The 17,301-nt window shown below is 46.8% G+C and overlaps 1 protein-coding gene across 1 annotated transcript in view; it reads left to right on the forward strand.

The window, feature by feature from the left end:
• The window catches only part of LOC107113626 (DENN domain-containing protein 1B-like), a 59,432-nt gene that overhangs the window by 27,104 nt on the left and 15,027 nt on the right, over positions 1 to 17,301 (forward strand). Inside the window, exons 12-16 of the mRNA XM_015414970.1 lie at positions 2,246 to 2,291; positions 7,187 to 7,288; positions 9,354 to 9,479; positions 12,802 to 12,903; positions 13,947 to 14,034. Coding sequence (XP_015270456.1) covers positions 2,246 to 2,291; positions 7,187 to 7,288; positions 9,354 to 9,479; positions 12,802 to 12,903; positions 13,947 to 14,034 — 464 coding nt within the window. The remainder of the gene's footprint in view (positions 1 to 2,245; positions 2,292 to 7,186; positions 7,289 to 9,353; positions 9,480 to 12,801; positions 12,904 to 13,946; positions 14,035 to 17,301) is intronic.

Consider the following 17,301-nt stretch of genomic DNA (forward strand, 5'->3'; position numbering starts at 1 on the left):
GGCTGAAAAAGATGTGCTTTCACCTGGCGCCTAAGGGCTTTTCTGTATGCATATTTCCCTTGCTTGTAAATCACTGTTTCTTCAGGGACAGCGGGGTGGGGGGGTGGGGGGGTTTGTTCTGCACATGTCGTGCTCCCTCTAGTGGTTGATTTGATATTACAGTGGGTTATGTCTGGCATATCTCCCTGCATATTTAAACTGTGGGTTCTTATGCTGGACATAAACCTGTGTAATATCAAATCATCTACTAGAGGGAGCAAAACACACATACACGTGTGTGTGTGTGTGTGTGTGTGTGTGTGTGTGCATTGTCCAACTTTCATGCCCATAGTAATGGGGAATACTATGGCCCGAATTAACTTGATCGTGGTCGCCAGCGACACATCCCTACACCTAATTATCTTTTCTAGCTCCTTCCTGGCTGCCTTCTCCAGTCTCAGTCTCCTTCTGACTTCTTAGAATCATAGAATCATAGAATGTTAGAGTTGGAAGGGATCTTGCAGGTCATCTAGTCCAGCCCCCTGCACTCTGCAGGAGCAGAGCCAAAAGATAGCCCTACAACATACCCGAAAGACGGTCATCCAGCCTCCACTTGAAAACGTCCAGTAAAGGAGCACCCACCACCTCCCGAGGCAGACTGTTCCACTGCTCAACCACTCTTACAGTCAGGAAGTCTCTCCTGATATTTAGCCGGTATCGACTCCCTTGTAATTTCCACCCGTTAGATCTATTCTTGCAATCCGGAGTGAGAGAGAATAGATCCGCTCCATCTTCTACATGATGGCCCTTCAAATACCTGAAGGCTGCAATCATGTCCCCTCTAAGCCTTCTCTTTTTAAGATGAAAATCTTAAAACAATTTCAATTTTTTTTACTAACAATTTTTAATGTTTTTACCAACCAGTAAACATTCAGTTGTATATAAACTTACAAAGACCATCAAAAAATAAATCAAGTCCTGGTACAGAGGGTTTCTTGGAAGGATGTCTTTTTCCATTAAGTAACTTATAATTGGGAACTAAACCTTTACCACTTTGTTTTGATATTATGTTGCTGAATTCATATAACAATTATAAGACATAGTCATGATAAAATAACCCCACATTTTTATTAACCATTGTTGAACGGAGAGAGGTTATCTATCAATCCATTCTGTTGCGATCATAGATTTTGCTATAGTCACTAAAATTGAAACTGCTTCTTTTTGTCGCATTGTCTGTAATGTTGTCCAGTTTTCCAATAATACCACCTCTGGTTTCAAAGGTATTAATACTGATGTCATATCTTCTATTCTAGTGAGTATTTGAGTCCAAATGTCTTGAATCAAGGGACAAGTCCACCAGCAATGCATATAATTTGCTAATTGACCACACTGTTTTTTACATGTAGGCGAATAGTTTTTGTCTATACCAGTGCTCCCTCCAAGCTGAGGAGTCTTGTGAGCAAAAATCCTACTTTGCGAGCTACTGGCATTAAAGTTGTGAGTGAGCGATTTGGCTACTGCATAAATCAGTTTGCTCTGGAGCCCTCCTTCCTGAGCCATGACAAAAATGTGTGAGCCGGAGGCTAAAAAACTGTGAGCTAGCTCACACTAACTCAGCTTAGAGGGAACACTGGTCTATACGGTATAATGTTGCGAGCGGAAACAATTTCAATTTGAAGATGAAAATCTTGAACCATTTCGATTTCTTCGTCTTCAACCTTAAAGTTGTGTCATCCCCCCCCGGTAATTGTTACTTTTGTCTAATTAATGTCCGGCTATAATCCTGCTTCGGCACTTTCTGCTGTAACATTCAGTAGTAGTTTTTTCAAGTCGTCGAGCCATTTCAAGCGCACCCCTTGGCAACGTCTTGCCCCAGGGATCCCCTCTAAGCCTTCTCTTTCCCAGGTTGCAGGCGCCCTTTGGGTTGATGACGGAGCTGAGGAATAGGAAATCTTTTTTTAAAACGAAAATCTTAAACAATTTCAATTTGAAGACGAATATCTTAATTTCAATTAGAAGATGAAAATCTGAACCATTTCGATTTCGTCGTCTTCAACCTTAAAGTTGTGTCATCCCCCCGTGATTGTTACTTTTGTCTAATTAATGTCCGGCTATAATCCTGCTTTGGCACTTTCTGCTGTAACCTTCGGCAGTAGTCTTTTCAAGTTGCCGAGCCATTTCCAGTGCACCCCTTGGCAACGTCTTGCCCCAGGGCGCTGAACCTGAACCCGCTCCCAGCTCACCACCTGTCTTTCCTCTGCAGCGCTCCTATGCCCTACCTCATCGGAGTCCACACCAGCCTCATGGAGGTGAGTTTGCAATTCCGTGCCGTTCGTAGTGGAGAAGACAAGCAGACTCAAGGGCTCGTGCTATTTTGTTGTTGGGGCCGATCAGAGAAGGGGTCGGGGGGGTTGTTTGTCCTGGGACTCAAGCTCAAAGGATGCAAAAAAAAGGGGGGAGTCTGGGAAAAACTGTTTGTTCAATTTAAAATATTCAGGCCCCAGCCACACGTGCTGGGAAAGACGTGGCTATTTTCGCCGTCGCATTCTGCGATCAGATGCGACGGCAACGCACCTGGGTTTCGTCCTTTGGCGCACGAGCTGCAAAGAGGACGGCCAGAGGGAATAGGCGCGCGCCGGCGCGATCACGCCAAATGAGTCCGTCTGCAGCCCGTGGCAAACCATTTGCTAGTAGATCTTTGCAGGTACTTTTTAAGTATGCATCTTTGGCGACACGCCACGGGTTGGCCACAGGTGCGTGACGCTTGCCAGATGTTGCGGTGTGACCCCAAAAATCCGCCCAGCCGTGTGCCTTTCGCACGGCAAATTCTCCGTGTGACCGGGGCCCTAAATTATGTCTTACTTTTGTTGGTCCCTTATTTTGTTTTCAGTGGTTATCACTTTTTACCTAAGATTGACACACATAGAGAGTCATCTGTATATTGGACAAAAGTGTCTGACGACGTGTACGTGCACACGAAAGCTTGCACCTTGAATAAGCTTGCACGAAAGCATACACCTTGAATAAAACTTTGTTGGTCTTAAAGGTGCCACTAGACTCAAGGGAATTTCACATTACCCAGTTTCATCCGGTTTCAAGCCAGTAATGATCCGTTTTGAAGTGAACCGGTATAGGGCTGCCATTTCACACATGGCTTTCCCCTTCCGGTAAAGAGTTGGATCTGAAGCGGTTTGCCATTTCAGACTGCACCGCTTTTTCCTGCTTTCCCCCCGCCATTTTTCGCCCATGCAAACGATCTCCGGCTTTTTTTTTTTTACGTTCACTTTAGAGCGCTATAGCAGTATAACAAAACACTCAATGCATTCCAGTGGGATTGATATAATGCTATTCTGTTATAGCGTTATAGCGCTATAGCACTATAGCGCTCTAAAGCAAACTTTCAAAAAAAAAAGCCGGAGATCGCCTGTACGGGCGAAAAACGGCGGGAAAAATTGCATCGGAACCAGGAGAGGAAACTGAGCAGTACTTGGAAGTGGTTGACAGGTAAAACGCTTCACCCCCGTTTCCTAAATGGGACAGAAGCGATTGTGTATGAAATGACAAATATATTCCGGAAGGGAACCGGTTCTCAAACGGTTCTGTCTGAAATCTCTCAATCTTTTAAAACCTGAAACTCATGTTAGTCTCTAAAGAAGGGGTGTCAAACATGGCTCAGGGGCCACAATCGGCCCGCAAGCAACTGGCATGTATGGAAATGTAAAATATGCCTCCTTTTATGGTATTCCTTGGAAGGAACCTAGTCCTGCATATGATTAAATACATTTATTGGGGCTTTTGTGGATTCCCCAGTAAATCAGTTGCTTTCACTACAAAGTTTATATCTCTGGTACCTGGCATTACATTTTATGGAGAACAAATATAGAGAAAACAGTCATGAGAGTCTAACCCACAGATCAAGCAGTCAACAAGACTTGCGAAGAAAATGCTTTCTGTATATTGTGGTCAACAAGCACTACAACACAATACACAACTTCCTTCAAATCATAAGAAAATCCTAGTGTGGAAATACATCTTCAACGTCGTCTCCGTATTAAATAACAACGTTTCAAAATTGGATCTTCCTCAGGAAATATTAGAGTAATACAAAAGCTCTCCTGCTCATAAAGTGCTTTACAAAACGTCATGAAAGATAATACATTCAGAAAGGACGCTGATCTCAATAAGTATTCAGGCTCAGATATGCTGCTAAACTTCTAATGGCTCCCAGGAGACGCCGTTGATTATGTATTTTTACACTAGGATTTTCTTATGATTTGAAGGAATTTGTTTATTGTGGGTCAGACTCTCGCAACTGTTTTCTTTAGAGCCAGTTTGGTGTAGTGGTTAAGTGCGCGGACTCTAATCTGGGAGAACCGGGTTGGATTCCCCACTCCTCCATTCGCAGCTGCTGGATGACCTTGGGCAAGCCATAGTTCTGATAAGAGCTGTTCTTGAAAAAGAGCCATTACTGTCAGAGTTCTCTCAGCCCCACCTACCTCACAGGGTGTCTGTTGTGGGGAGGGGAAGGGAAAGGGGTTTGTAAGGAAAGGCAGGGCATAAATCCAATCTCCTCCTCTTCTTCTTCTTTACATTTGTTCTCTGATTAGGTCATCATGATTGTCCACACTTTGCTTGTAACATTACATTTTATAATAACAATTTTATGTCAGATCCGGCCCTTGTAGCAAATAAGTTCGACACCTCTGCTCTAAAGCGCTCCCGGACTCAAATCGAATGGATCTGCACATCTATGTCCAATTTGGGAGCCATACAATAGGCTGATTGCAATACTGCAAACATAATTAATAAAAGGACTTAACCGCCTGCTTCCTTGTTCAGCAGACCAAGGCGCAGAATTCTGGCTACCTTAAAGGTCATCTGGTTAGAACGGTCCGAAAGGAGGAAAGAAATATAAAATCCATCTAGTCCGCCTTGATTTTTCAGTTTACTGGGGACTATAATGGTAACTCTTCACCATTTCAGGCACGAGCTCGACTTCACAGATTGGCTTGTATTTATTGTATGGGAAATCATATAGCATTTTAAAAGCTCTCCTTGAATACACACAGCTGACCTTCGGTCACACAGTAACGATCCTAGCTCTATGCTGGCAGCTGCTGCCAAAGTAATATTTTTTAAAATCTGCAAACCCCATCATGTCTCCAGTGGCCAATCAGAAGCCCTGCTGGCCCACGGCCTACCTTGGCCCCGCCCCTTTCTAAAAACTCTTGATGGGTACCAGTGGAGGAGGAGGAGGAGGAGGAAATTGGATTTATACCCTGCCCTTCACTCGGCGTCTAAGAATGGCTTTTTTGGGTGGGGCTTGTTGCATGTGCCCGCCCCCTGGGCTCCTTACTGCCGGAGCTCCACTCCTGTGCGCTCCTGCAGGAAATGACCCCTGCAAAAAATTATGATAGAAACCCCCCTTCAGAGTTAGTCATCTGTATGCTGGAAATCATATTCCTTTGCTTTTTCATTGGTGTGTCAAACACAGGGCTAGCGTTGAAGATGTGGATGGTTGCTTTCGTGTTGTCACATGGATGCCACTTGCTTGGGATTGGGGGAGTTCGTGTCCATGAGACTCCGGGGAAATAGGGAGGAGCATCGTCGTTTTAATCCATAGCATGAGGGAAGGAGGGACTTCTGCCTTCCCAGTGTGCTGTTTTCCCAACTTGCAATGCTCTGGGGCAGGGGTAATGCGCCCTCTAAGCTGTGGAGTCTTGTGAGCAAAAATCTTACCTTCTGAGCTACTGGCATGAAAGTTGTGAGCGAGCGACTGCAGAAATCAGTTTGCTCTGGAGTCCCATCCTTCCTGAGCGGAGACAAAAGTAGGGTGGACTTTATGGCAATGTACCCTGCACTGTACCCTGCCAGAGAACCAGTTTGGCATAATGGTGAAGACCCCAGCCTTTTTGAGCCTGTGGGCATCTTTGGAATTCTGACCCAGGTCAGTGGGCGCAACTACAAAATGGCTGCCGTAAGAGGCGGAGCCAAACACAGTGTGGCTGCCGCAGGGGCGGAGCCAATACCACAAACCGTCAGGGAGTGAGGTTATGCATAACTATAATGGTAACTCTTCACCATTTCAGCATGAGCTCGACTTCACAGGATGGCTTGTATTTATTGTACGGGAAATCATATAGCATTTAAAAAGATCTCCTTGAATACACACGGCTGACCTTCAGTCACACACAGTAACGATCCTAGCTCTATGCTGGCAGCTGCTGCCAAAGTAATATTTTTTAAAATCTGCACACCCCATCATGTCTCCAGTGGCCAATCAGAAGCCCTGCTGGCCCACGGCCTACCTTGGCCCCGCCCCTTTCTAAAAATTCTTTGTTTTAAATCCCCTGAAACCAGGGTAGTTTTATTGGTTTTTTGTTACAACTACACAAATTCTTGATGGGTACCAGTGGAGGAGGAGGAGAAGAGGAAGAAGAGGAGGAGGAGGAGGAGGAGACTGGATTTATACCCTGCCCTTCACTCGGCGTCTCAGAGCGGCTCACAAACTCCTTTCCCTCGGCCTCCCCACAACAAGACACCCTCTGAGGGAGGTGGGGCTGAGAGAGCGCTGAGAGAATTGCTCTTGAGAGAACAGCTCCGAGAGAGCTTGTGACTGACCCAAGGTCACCAACTCCGGCTCACAGCAATTAGTGCTATATTTGTTAGTCCTCAAGGTGCCACAGGACTCTCTATTGCTTTTACATATTATAAATCAACAGCCAATTTATTTATGAATGTATTATTTATTTATATGGTCGAAATAAGCCCTCAGGGCACCAACAGAAATCCCTACTACTATTGTAAAGTTCAGGCCTGAAGGTGGGGATTCAGAAAACTCTGACTAATAAAGGCCTTTCATGCTCAGAACCGAAATGCTAGAATCTGCACCAATCAGAGCATGATAATGAAGCAGTGACCATTCTCCCTCGGCCTCCGGACAAGATTTTCCTGAACGGCCACTTCAGAGGTTGTCCCGTCTCGCCCGTGGGCCTGCCGCCGTGTCCTTTAACGATGACGTGTTTTTCCAGTTCTCTCTTTGTAGGTTGAACGTTCGGTCTGACTAGTTCTGGCGCACTCAAAAGCCTGCTGGTGGCGCCTTTCTTGCTTCTGCTGTGGTCTGGATTCTGCTTCCCCCTCCCCCAATAAACAGATTTCCTGGGTGCTGTTCTTAATCTCTCAATTCTGTCTCGGATCTCTCCAGAGAGTGAGGGGCAAGGCCCTGGAAGACGTCGTCATCCTGAACATTGACAGCAACACGTTGGAATCGCCCTTCCAGGACCTGGACAGCCTCCCGAGTGACGTCGTTCGTATTGTTTTCATGAAGAGCTTATTTTACAGCCAATATCTTAATACCCTCCTGATATAGGGTACCTGTTAAGTAGCGGGTTCCATGGACGAACAGACCCCAAGTACAGTGATCAGCTCTACTTTATTGGTAGATAGGTAAAGGTTCCCTTGCTTGAAAGCCAGTCGAGTCCGACTCCAGGGTTGCGGTGCTCATCTCCGTTTCCAAGCCGAAGAGCCAGCGCTGTCCGAAGACGTTTCTGTGGTCATGTGGCCGGCATGACTAAACACCAAGGCGCACGGAACGCTGTTCCCTTCCCACCCAAGTGGTCCCTATTTATCTACTTGCAATTTCTTGCTTTCGAACTGCTAGGTTGGCAGGAGCTGGAACTAGAGACGGGAGCTCACTCCGTCATGCGGCACCCGGGGTCTCGAACTGCTGAACTACGGACCTTCCACAGCCTGCAGTTCAGCATCTTAACCACTTGAGCCACTGCAGCTCCTATTAGTAGATATTTATTTATTTATCATTTATTAGTAGATTAGTAGATAAATTAGTAGATACATACTAATAATAAGACATTCTTTTTTAAAAAACAACAACAACGCAATTATAAAACCCATAAAGAAAAGAAAGAATTTCAGTGATTTTAATCCATACAGGATGGTCCTCTTCCTACCCTCAAATCAAGATCCCAATATAACCTTGGATGTTGATCATTTTTTAAAAATTCCTTTTGTCTTTTGGGAAACAGACACAGATTATAAATGAAATGTCAGATGGTTATACAGCTCAAGGCATCGAGTTACAGAGCTTTTATTGGACAAAGCAGGGCTCTTTTTGTAGAAAAAACCCAGCAGGAACTCATTAGCATAATAGGCCACACCCAACAGCAGGAACTCATTAGCATATTGGGCCACACCCCTGACAGCACAGCTCATTAGCACATTAGGCCACACCCACATGTTACCAGAAGTCTGGTCATCCAGCCACACCCACCTTTTGCTTCTTATTCTGTTTACCTTGTTTGTTGTCAAAACCTTTTTTTGTAGCAGGAACTCCTTTGCATGTTAGGCCACACACCCCTAATGTAGCCAATCCTAATGAGTGTCTGCTGTTGGGTGTGGCCTATTATGCTAATGAGTTCCTGCTGGGCGTGGCCAACTTGGGAGCCAGCCGGAACTCCGTTCCTGTGCGTTCCTGCCCAAAAATAGCCCTGGACAAAGGAAAGGAAAACCCATGAAAAGTTACAACAATAGAACTTGTACGACAACATGGTCCCCATCCCCCAAAGGTTAGGGCTGCCAGCTCTGGGTTATGAAATTCCTGGAGATTTGGGGGTGGAGACTGGGAAGGACAGGGTTCGAGAAGAGGGGGGGACCTCAGTGGAGTTCAGTGCCCCAGAGTCCACCCTCCAAAGCATCCATATTCTCCTGGGCAACTGATCTCTGTAGTCTGTGTCGGAAATACGTGTGTTGCAGGGTCTAAAAGTCAGCCATTATAGGGTTAATATGCTTACCTTGTGTGCTGTTGTTTAGACGAACCTGGCAGAAAGCCAATGGAAAACAAGCCCGGGGAAACTGAAGCCTGTTTACTAACAATCATTGGTTAATGCATTCAGGTGATTTCCTTCTAGGGGACAAGAAGAAAGGAAGAATCTCCATTGTTGTTGTAGACCGTGTGGTCAAAGTGTAAAGATGTATTCCTTAGGGGTCTTTGTTGTTCTGTAGATTTCCTGTGAACCCTTCCCTTAGAAACAAAGATTTTTAACATGGAAGAAAACGCCTCCTTTCCAGTGAAGCAAAGATCCATTGCAATCTCGGAATAGTCAACTACTTTTGCCAATCTTTCCAAGAGTCTGGAGATGATTCTGGGGGATCCCCAGGTCCCACCTGGAGGTTGGCAACCATGCCAAGGACGCTGGCACGGACATAAGGGACGAGACGTTGTAAAACTGATGTAAAGTTGTGTTTCTGGGATTATCGCACGAAATAGGAACAGTGACCGAGGCGCCCTTTTTGTGATCGTGTGGAGGGCCCTGGCCGGGAAGATGAGCTTCTCTCTCCACTTCTCCCCTCCTCAGGTCTCCTTCCTGAAGTACCAGCTGAAGAAACAGTCTGCAACGACCGGGGACGGAGTGGCCCGAGCCTTCCTCCGCGCACAAGCGCTGCTGTTTGGCGGTTACCGCCAGGCACTCATGTGTGAACCGGTGAGCATTTCCCACTCTCAATGGATTGCTCCTAGGGTCTCTGCCAGTCTCCAGGAGATCTTCCGCTATTACAGCTGATCTCCAGCTGACCAAGATCACGTCCCCTGGAGAAAATGGCTGCTTTGAAGGGTGAACTCTAGGGCAGGAGTGTCAAACATGCGGCCCAGGGGCCAGATCAGGCCCCCGGAGGGCGTCTATCAGGCCCACAGTGGAACTGGCCATCTTCTGCTTCTTCTTCCAGTTCTGCTGCTGCGTCATTGTAGAGTTGCAGCTTACAGATACACACCTGAACAGCAGACTCAAGATCGCAACAGCACAGACACTTTGATGTAATAATTCAGAGCAAGAGGTGTCCGTTATCAGACACTGTGAAATAAACAAAATATTGCAAGAGTGCTGATGTTTTAAGCATGTTTTTTATTTTAAGTTTTTAAAAAACCCGTTTGTGTCCTTTATAAAGTTTATCTCTCCGCTGCCTGGCATTACCTTTTATGACACACGTGGGCCCGGCCCGACAAGGTCTCATTTATGTCAGATCCGGCCCTCATAACAAATGAGTTCGACACCCCTGCTCTAGGGCATTGGACCTGGCTGAGGCCCCTCCCCTCCCCAAACCCCGCCCTCCCCAGGCTCCACCCCCAAAATCTCCAGGCATTTCCCAACCCAGACCTGGCAACCCTGATGGCTCCTCGTAGCTCAACCCACCAGACGAGGAGGGAGATGAGTGTTGCCCTGTCTAGGCTGGGGACTTCCTGGGGACTTGGGGGTGGTGGTTGGGGCTGGCGTTGGGGAGAGACCTCCGCAGGGTATTGATGCCACAGAACTAGGGTTGCCATGCTTCAGGTGGTGTCTGGAGATCTCCTGTGATTACAACTGATCTCCAGGCTGGAGAAAATGGCCGCTTTGGGATGGGAATTCTATGGCATTATAGCCCATTGAAGTCCCTCCCCGCCCCAGACCCCACCCTCCGCAGGCTCCACCTCCAAAACCTCCAGGTATTTCCCAACCTGGAGCTGGCAACCCTGCATAGAGAGCTCAGTCTCCGAAGCAGACATTTTCTGCAAGAGAACGGATCTCTGTCGTCTGAAGATAAGCTGTAGTTCCAGGAGATCTCCAGCCCCCGCCTGGAGTCTGGCAACCTGAAGGGAGATTGTAGCTGAAAGGAGCTCTCTAGAGCTCTCCGGAGGCATCTATGTCCTGGTACACGACGCTGGGAAAATGGTGGCCATTTTGCATGCAACTGGTCCTGCCGTTAGACTGGGCTGCCACATGTGTCACAGCACTACACATAAAGATAGTTTCGGAGGGTAGCCGTCTTGGCCTACATTAGAAGAGCTAAATTCGAATCCAGTAGCACCAGAAAAGATCAACAAGATTTGGAGGGGGGTGTAGGAGCTTTCAATGGAAATCAGGGGTCTGCCCAAGCTTAGAAGAACGGGAAGATAAACTTGCCCAGTATGCAGTAACGGTGAAATTAACTATTTATTTGAGAAATAGATCGATTTCAAAATCTGAGGAGAGATGGCGTGTCTATTATGTAATCAGGAGACAAACTTAGAATGAGAAACAGTATAAAATTTAGAATGGGAATGTTTTTCTGCGTATAAATGTATTACAGTGTAGAAGCAGAATAAGAATAAGTTCTGAATATAAATGTGGAAGGAAGTGGATCTTGAACAAAAATATCATATTTTTTATTCTGAGATATATAAGGGACCTTAAATTTTGGTATCTGTAGTAAAGATGAAATTAACAATATAGTTGCAAAATAGATCAGCTGTGGGATTTGAAATTTAAGATGTTTGAAGTAAGGACTACGGTATGCTATAGAAAATTTCATACAAATTATAATGAAAGGAATGTTGGTGAGAAACATTTTCTGTTCTATATGCCCTGCAATGTATAACAACTTTTGATATAGATAGGCCACATGGGCCAGATAATGCCGGTGGGAGGCATGGCTGTTCGCCCCAGAGCAAAATAAAACATGGTAGCCCAATCACACGCGGTAGCCCGCTCCCCCCAAGTCTTCGCGCTTAGGCTGGTGATCACACGGCGATGCTGGAGCGTGGCAAAGAAGCGGCGCAGCAAGCGTTTCGCGTTTGTGTGCATGTGCAGTTCCACGGAGCAGCACTGCTTTCAGTTACATGTTTATGTGCATGCACTTACGAAAAACATCTGGTTTGCGATGGGACGTGGACGGGTGCCGGATGCCACGGGATACTAGCGCTCCCACGATCAGACGCCTGCCCCTGCCGCGCATTTTCCGGATACTAGTGCACTTTCCGAGGTACTTTTTAACTCCCACGAGTTGGCCACGGGTGCGCTACGCTTCCCAGATGTTGCGGTGTGATCGTGCATCGAAAATCCACCTGACATTCGTGCCTTTTGCGCAGCAAAATCTCCGTGTGACCAGGGCCATAATTTGTTATATAATCCTTCCTTTCTTTTGTATCCCTTTTATATCTTATCTTGTGTGTGTGTGTATACACACACACATATTATATATATAGTCAAAGCTTGTATCTGATGAAGGGAGTTTTGACTCCCAAATGCTGTTGGTCTCTAAGGTGCTCAAAGACTCAAATCTGGCAGCTGTACAGATGTGACATTAGCACAACACCCTCCTGGGCTTCTGGTATTGTGCTTGTGGTGTCTGTGAGGGCCCAGCCTAAATGATTTGTCTTCAGACCAATGTGACAACCTGGCATTTTGTCTGTTGCATCTCAAAGCAGGCCCATAGCTGTGGTGGGGCTTTGGGGGGCTCGGCCCCCTTTTTAAAAGGCACAGCCCCACAAGAACTTCCCCTGTAAATGCTTTTTCAATCATTTTAATCATTTTTAAAGGCATGCGCTCCTTTAAGCAGAGTGAGCTGCTGTTGTTGGAGTAGGTTGGAGCAAAGGGGTTGGAGTAGGTGACCTCTAGGATACCTTCTAACTTTGTGTCAAGAAACTGTATCAAGAGAGTCTTTTTGCCTGAGTGTTTGTTTTCTTGACTTTAGTAGTCATCACCTCCACCTGCCGGCTTGTTATCAGAATTGTTGCTTAGGCTGGCAGAAGTGATTAACTTGCAGCAGCTGAGAACTGTTGTCTCAAGTGGTCAACAGCTTGCAGTTTAGGGATCTATCCTGGTACAGCTCTCTATTGGCTATATGCCTTTTCTTTCTCCCCTGAGAACTTCAACCCCACCAGAAAAAAAAATTGCCCCACAAGCCACAAAACCCTGGCTAGGGGCCTGTCTCAAAGCCTCTGTGGGGATGCCCGGATTTCACTCCCCACCTCCACAACCTCCTTTCTCTCTCTCTCTCTCTCTCTCTCTCCAGGGGCAGCCTGTCTCCTTCTGTCAAGAGACCTTCCTGAAGCACGGATCCAGCTCCATGCAGCCCTTTCTGCAGAGGGCCGCACACCTGCAGCTCTTCAAGCAGGTACAGTGGCAGATTCGTTCTTCCACTCTGAAGCCATCACTGTCTTTGTGGCATTCGTTCTTCCGCTTTGAAGCTATCACTGTCTTTGTGGCATTCGTTCTTCCGCTTTGAAGCTATCGCTGTCTTTGTGGCATTCGTTGTTCCGCTTTGAAGCTATCGCTGTCTTTGTGGCATTCGTTCTTCCGCTTTGAAGCTATCGCTGTCTTTGGGGCTTTCATTCTTCCGCTTTGAAGGTATCGCTGTCTTTGTGGCATTCGTTCTTCCACTTTGAAGCTATCACTGTCTTTGTGGCATTCCTTTCACTCTGAAGCTATCGCTGTCTTTGTGGCATTCGTTCTTCCACTCTGAAGCTATCGCTGTCTTTGTGGCATTCGTTCTTCCGCTTTGAAGCTATCGCTGTCTTTGGGGCATTCGTTCTTCCGCTTTGAAGTGATCGCTGTCTTTGGGGCATTCGTTCTTCCGCTTTGAAGCTATCGCTGTCTTTGTGGCATTCGCTCTTCCACTTTGAAGCTATCGATGTCTTTGTGGCATTCGTTCTTCTGCTTTGAAGCTATCGATGTCTTTGTGGCATTCGTTCTTCCACTTCGAAGCTATCGATGTCTTTGTGGCATTCGCTCTTCCACTTTGAATGTCTTTGTGGCATTGAATGTCTTTGCGGCATTCATTCTTCCACTTTGAAGCTATTGTTGTCTTTGTGGCATTTGCTCTTCCACTTTGAAGCTATCGCTGTCTTTGTGGCATTCGCTCTTCCACTTTGAAGCTATCGCTGACTTTCTGGCAGTTAATAACGTGGCAATCAAAGGCTTTCGGTATTTGTGGAATTGGGATATCTTCCCCTAGATTAAGCGGTATTAGCTCAGGTCGTAAAAGGGAGTGAATACCCTGTCATTAATAGGATCATTTTCAATACCCTGTGCTGGGGTTGTTTTTATGATGGATTTTAATTGTATTTATATATGCATTTTATGTAAGCCGCCCTGAGCCTGCCTCGGCGGGGAGGGGTATAAATCGAATAAATAAATAAATAAATAAACTTTTCTCAGTTCATCGATGACCGCTTGGAGAAACTGAATGCCGGAGAGGACTTCAGTGACCTCTTTGAGCAGGAGATCAGCAGGAGCCTGTCCCCAGGTAATACACAACCCCCCCCAACTTGTTTTAGCTTTCTGTTAACGTGTGATGTGGATACCCAAAGGCCACTGAACCCAAGACTAGCAACACAGAGGAGTTCATTTGTCGCAAACGGGCCGGATTTTGTCATTTTCAGTATCAATGGATGAGCAAATCCCGTACCCCCTGGGCCACGCAGTCTTGAAAGAATAACAACATCAGCCATTTTCTCCCCGGTCTGGGAATAAGGCCTGCCAGGGGGGGGAGGTCCTGTTTGGAAATTATTCCAACATATTCATGTAATTTAGCAGAGTATACTAGGCTATAAGCACAGCATGAGTCGTGTGGTTAGCTGAGGCTGTGTGTGTAAGAACATAAGAGAAGTCAATGCTGGATCAGGCCAAAGGCCCATCCAGTCCAACACTGTGTCACACAGTGGCCAAAAGTACCAGATGCCATCAGGAGGTCCACCAGTGGGGCCAGGACATTAGAAGCCCTCCCACTGTTGACCCCCCCCCCAAGCACCAAGAAGACACTTGCCCCAGAGTCCCTATCTATACCTTGTGGCTAATAGCCACTGATGGACCTCTGCTCCATATGCTCATCTAATTCCCTCTTGAAGCCGTCCATGCTTGTAGCCGCCACCACTTCCTGTGGCAGTGAATTCCATGTGTGAATCACTCTCTGGGTGAAGGACGTCCTTTGATCCGTTCTAACCCGACCGCTCAGCAATTTCATAGAGTGCCCACGAGTTCTTGAATTGTGAGAAAGGGAGAAAAGTACCTCTTTCTCAACCTGCTGTATCCCATGCATAATCTTATAGACCTCGATCATGTCACCCCTCAGTCGTCGTTTCTCCAAGCTAAAGAGCCCTAAGCGTCTTAACCTTTCCTCATAGGAAAAGTGTTCCAACCCTTTTATCATTCGAGTTGCCCTTTTCTGCCCTTTTCCCAATGCTATAATATCCTTTTTAAGGTGTGGTGACCAGAACTGCACACAGTATTCCAAATGAGGTCGCACCATCGATTTATAAAGGGGCATTAGGATACTGGCTGCTCTGTCTTCAATACCCTTCAATATCAGTTGTGTGCGAGTGTGTCAACAAAAGATACACGTTTCAGATTCAAACTAATAAGGAGCTTTACTATAAGAACTCCGCTCTCTAGACAGGAAAGATAAGAGTATCGGTAGTATTTTCAACTACCGATGCATCCTGTAAGATTGAACTGTGTTTTAAGTGGTTAAATGGTGTAATTTTATCGCACCCTGTGTGCCTAAATTGTTTTAATATGTTATATTTTATTGCACTGTTGTGCCGTGTAAGCCGCCCTGAGCCCGCATGCGGGGAGGGCGGGGTATAAATGAAATAAAATAAATAAATAAATAAGAGAGAGCCTACCTCATCTAATCTAATTAGCTGGATGTCCAGAGATGGAAGACGTGCTCTCATGGTGCCAAGATGGAGAGTCGGGGCAATGTGTGGGAGAGAGAGCTGTCAAGCCGGAAGGAAGGAACTTCCCTGAGAGCAGCAATCTACGCTTCAAAGGGATAGCAGTGGAGAAGAGAGGAAGGATGCTCTGTGTCTAGGGGTGCCAGGTCTGACTCAGGAAACAATCTGGGGACTTTGGGGGATGGAGCCAGGATGTGACATCACTTTTGTGATGTCACATCCTGTGATGTCCCTTCCAGGTCCACCCCCCATATCCAGAAGGTTCCTGTGATTCCGTGGTAGGAGCTTGAGCTTCTAACACAGTCGTTGCTCCCAACGCATTCTCCACCCAAGCCACACACACTCTAGTACCCCATTTAGGGCTGCCAGGTGAGGCCGACAAGCCGGTGGGGGACCTTCCTGGAGCCTCCAGGAGAGATGAGGGAAGAAGCCCGATTGAACTCTGAAGGGAGGTCTGGCCGTCTCCGTTGGAAATAATGGAGGATGGCGTCACCTTCTTCTGGGGCTATGATAAAAGGGTTGGAACACTTTCCCTATGAGGAAAGGTTAAAGCGCTTAGGGCTCTTTAGCTTGGAGAAACGACGACTGAGGGGTGACATGATCGAGGTTTATAAGATTATGCATGGGATAGAGCAGGTAGAGAAAGAGGTACTTTTCTCCCTTTCTCACAATACAAGAACTCGTGGGCACTCCATGAAACTGCAGAGCGGTCGGGTTAGAACGGATAAAAGGAAGTACTTCTTCACCCAAAGAGTGATTAACACATGGAATTCACTGCCACAGGAAGTGGTGGCAGCTACAAGCATGGACGGCTTCAAAAGGGAATTAGATAAGCATATGGAGCAGAGGTCCATCAGTGGCTATTAGCCACAAGGTATAGCTAGGGGCTCTGGGGCAAGTGTCTGTGTTTTTGGTGGTTTGGGGGGGGGGGGTCAACAGTGGGAGGGCTTCTAATGTCCTGGCCCCACTGGTGGACCTCCTGATGGCACTGGTATTTCTGGCCACTGTGTGACACAGAGTGTTGGACTGGATGGGCCTTTGGCCTGATCCAACATTGGCATCTCTTATGTTCTTATGTTCTATTAGAATCTCTTTCAAACTTGGGGGTAGTTTTTGAGGAGAGGCACCAGATGCTATACCGAAAATTTGGTGCCTCTGCCTCAAAAAATAGCCTCCCCGAGACCCAGATACCCATGGATCAATTCTCCGTTATACCCTATGGGGACCCATCTCCATAGGGTATAACGGAGTGCTCAGCAGACATTTCCCCCCTCCCCCTGCTCTCTGAAAACCCTGAAGCAGGGGGGGAGGGCCTCCAAACCAGGGGATCCCCTGCCTCCAACCCTGTCTGTGCCCTATGCCTATCTATCCCTCTGACTCACTGGTAGCCCCCTCGGAAGACTGAGGCTAAGAGACAGCGGAAAGGCCTCCTGTTCTAACGGTTTCTGCAGCCTACCCTCGTGGGGTAATCGTACACCTTTCCTGCCCAGAAGGCACTTCTGCAGCAGATAAAACTTCCAAATGAAAATGGACCCCTGGTAAGGTCCAACTGGGTAAAGCGCAGAGACGGGAAACTAAATAGATACCGACAGGGGTCATTTTGTAGGAAAAGAGGTGCAGGAGCTCATTAGCATAACTTATTTGCATATGCCACGCCCCCTGACATCACCGGAAGTGTGTCAGAAGGCAACACCCACCGCTCAGGCTCCACTGGACAGTTTTGGATTGCTAGCTATTGGGGGGGGTGTGCAGATCTGTCCTTGCAGAGGAGGGAGATCTTGTACCTGAATAAAACTTGGTCTGAAAGATGCCACTGGACTCTTTTGGACTGTGGGGGG

Source organism: Gekko japonicus, unplaced genomic scaffold, assembly GCF_001447785.1.
Source record: "Gekko japonicus isolate JY-2015 unplaced genomic scaffold, Gekko_japonicus_V1.1 scaffold4345, whole genome shotgun sequence".
NCBI classification, from domain to species: domain Eukaryota; kingdom Metazoa; phylum Chordata; class Lepidosauria; order Squamata; family Gekkonidae; genus Gekko; species Gekko japonicus.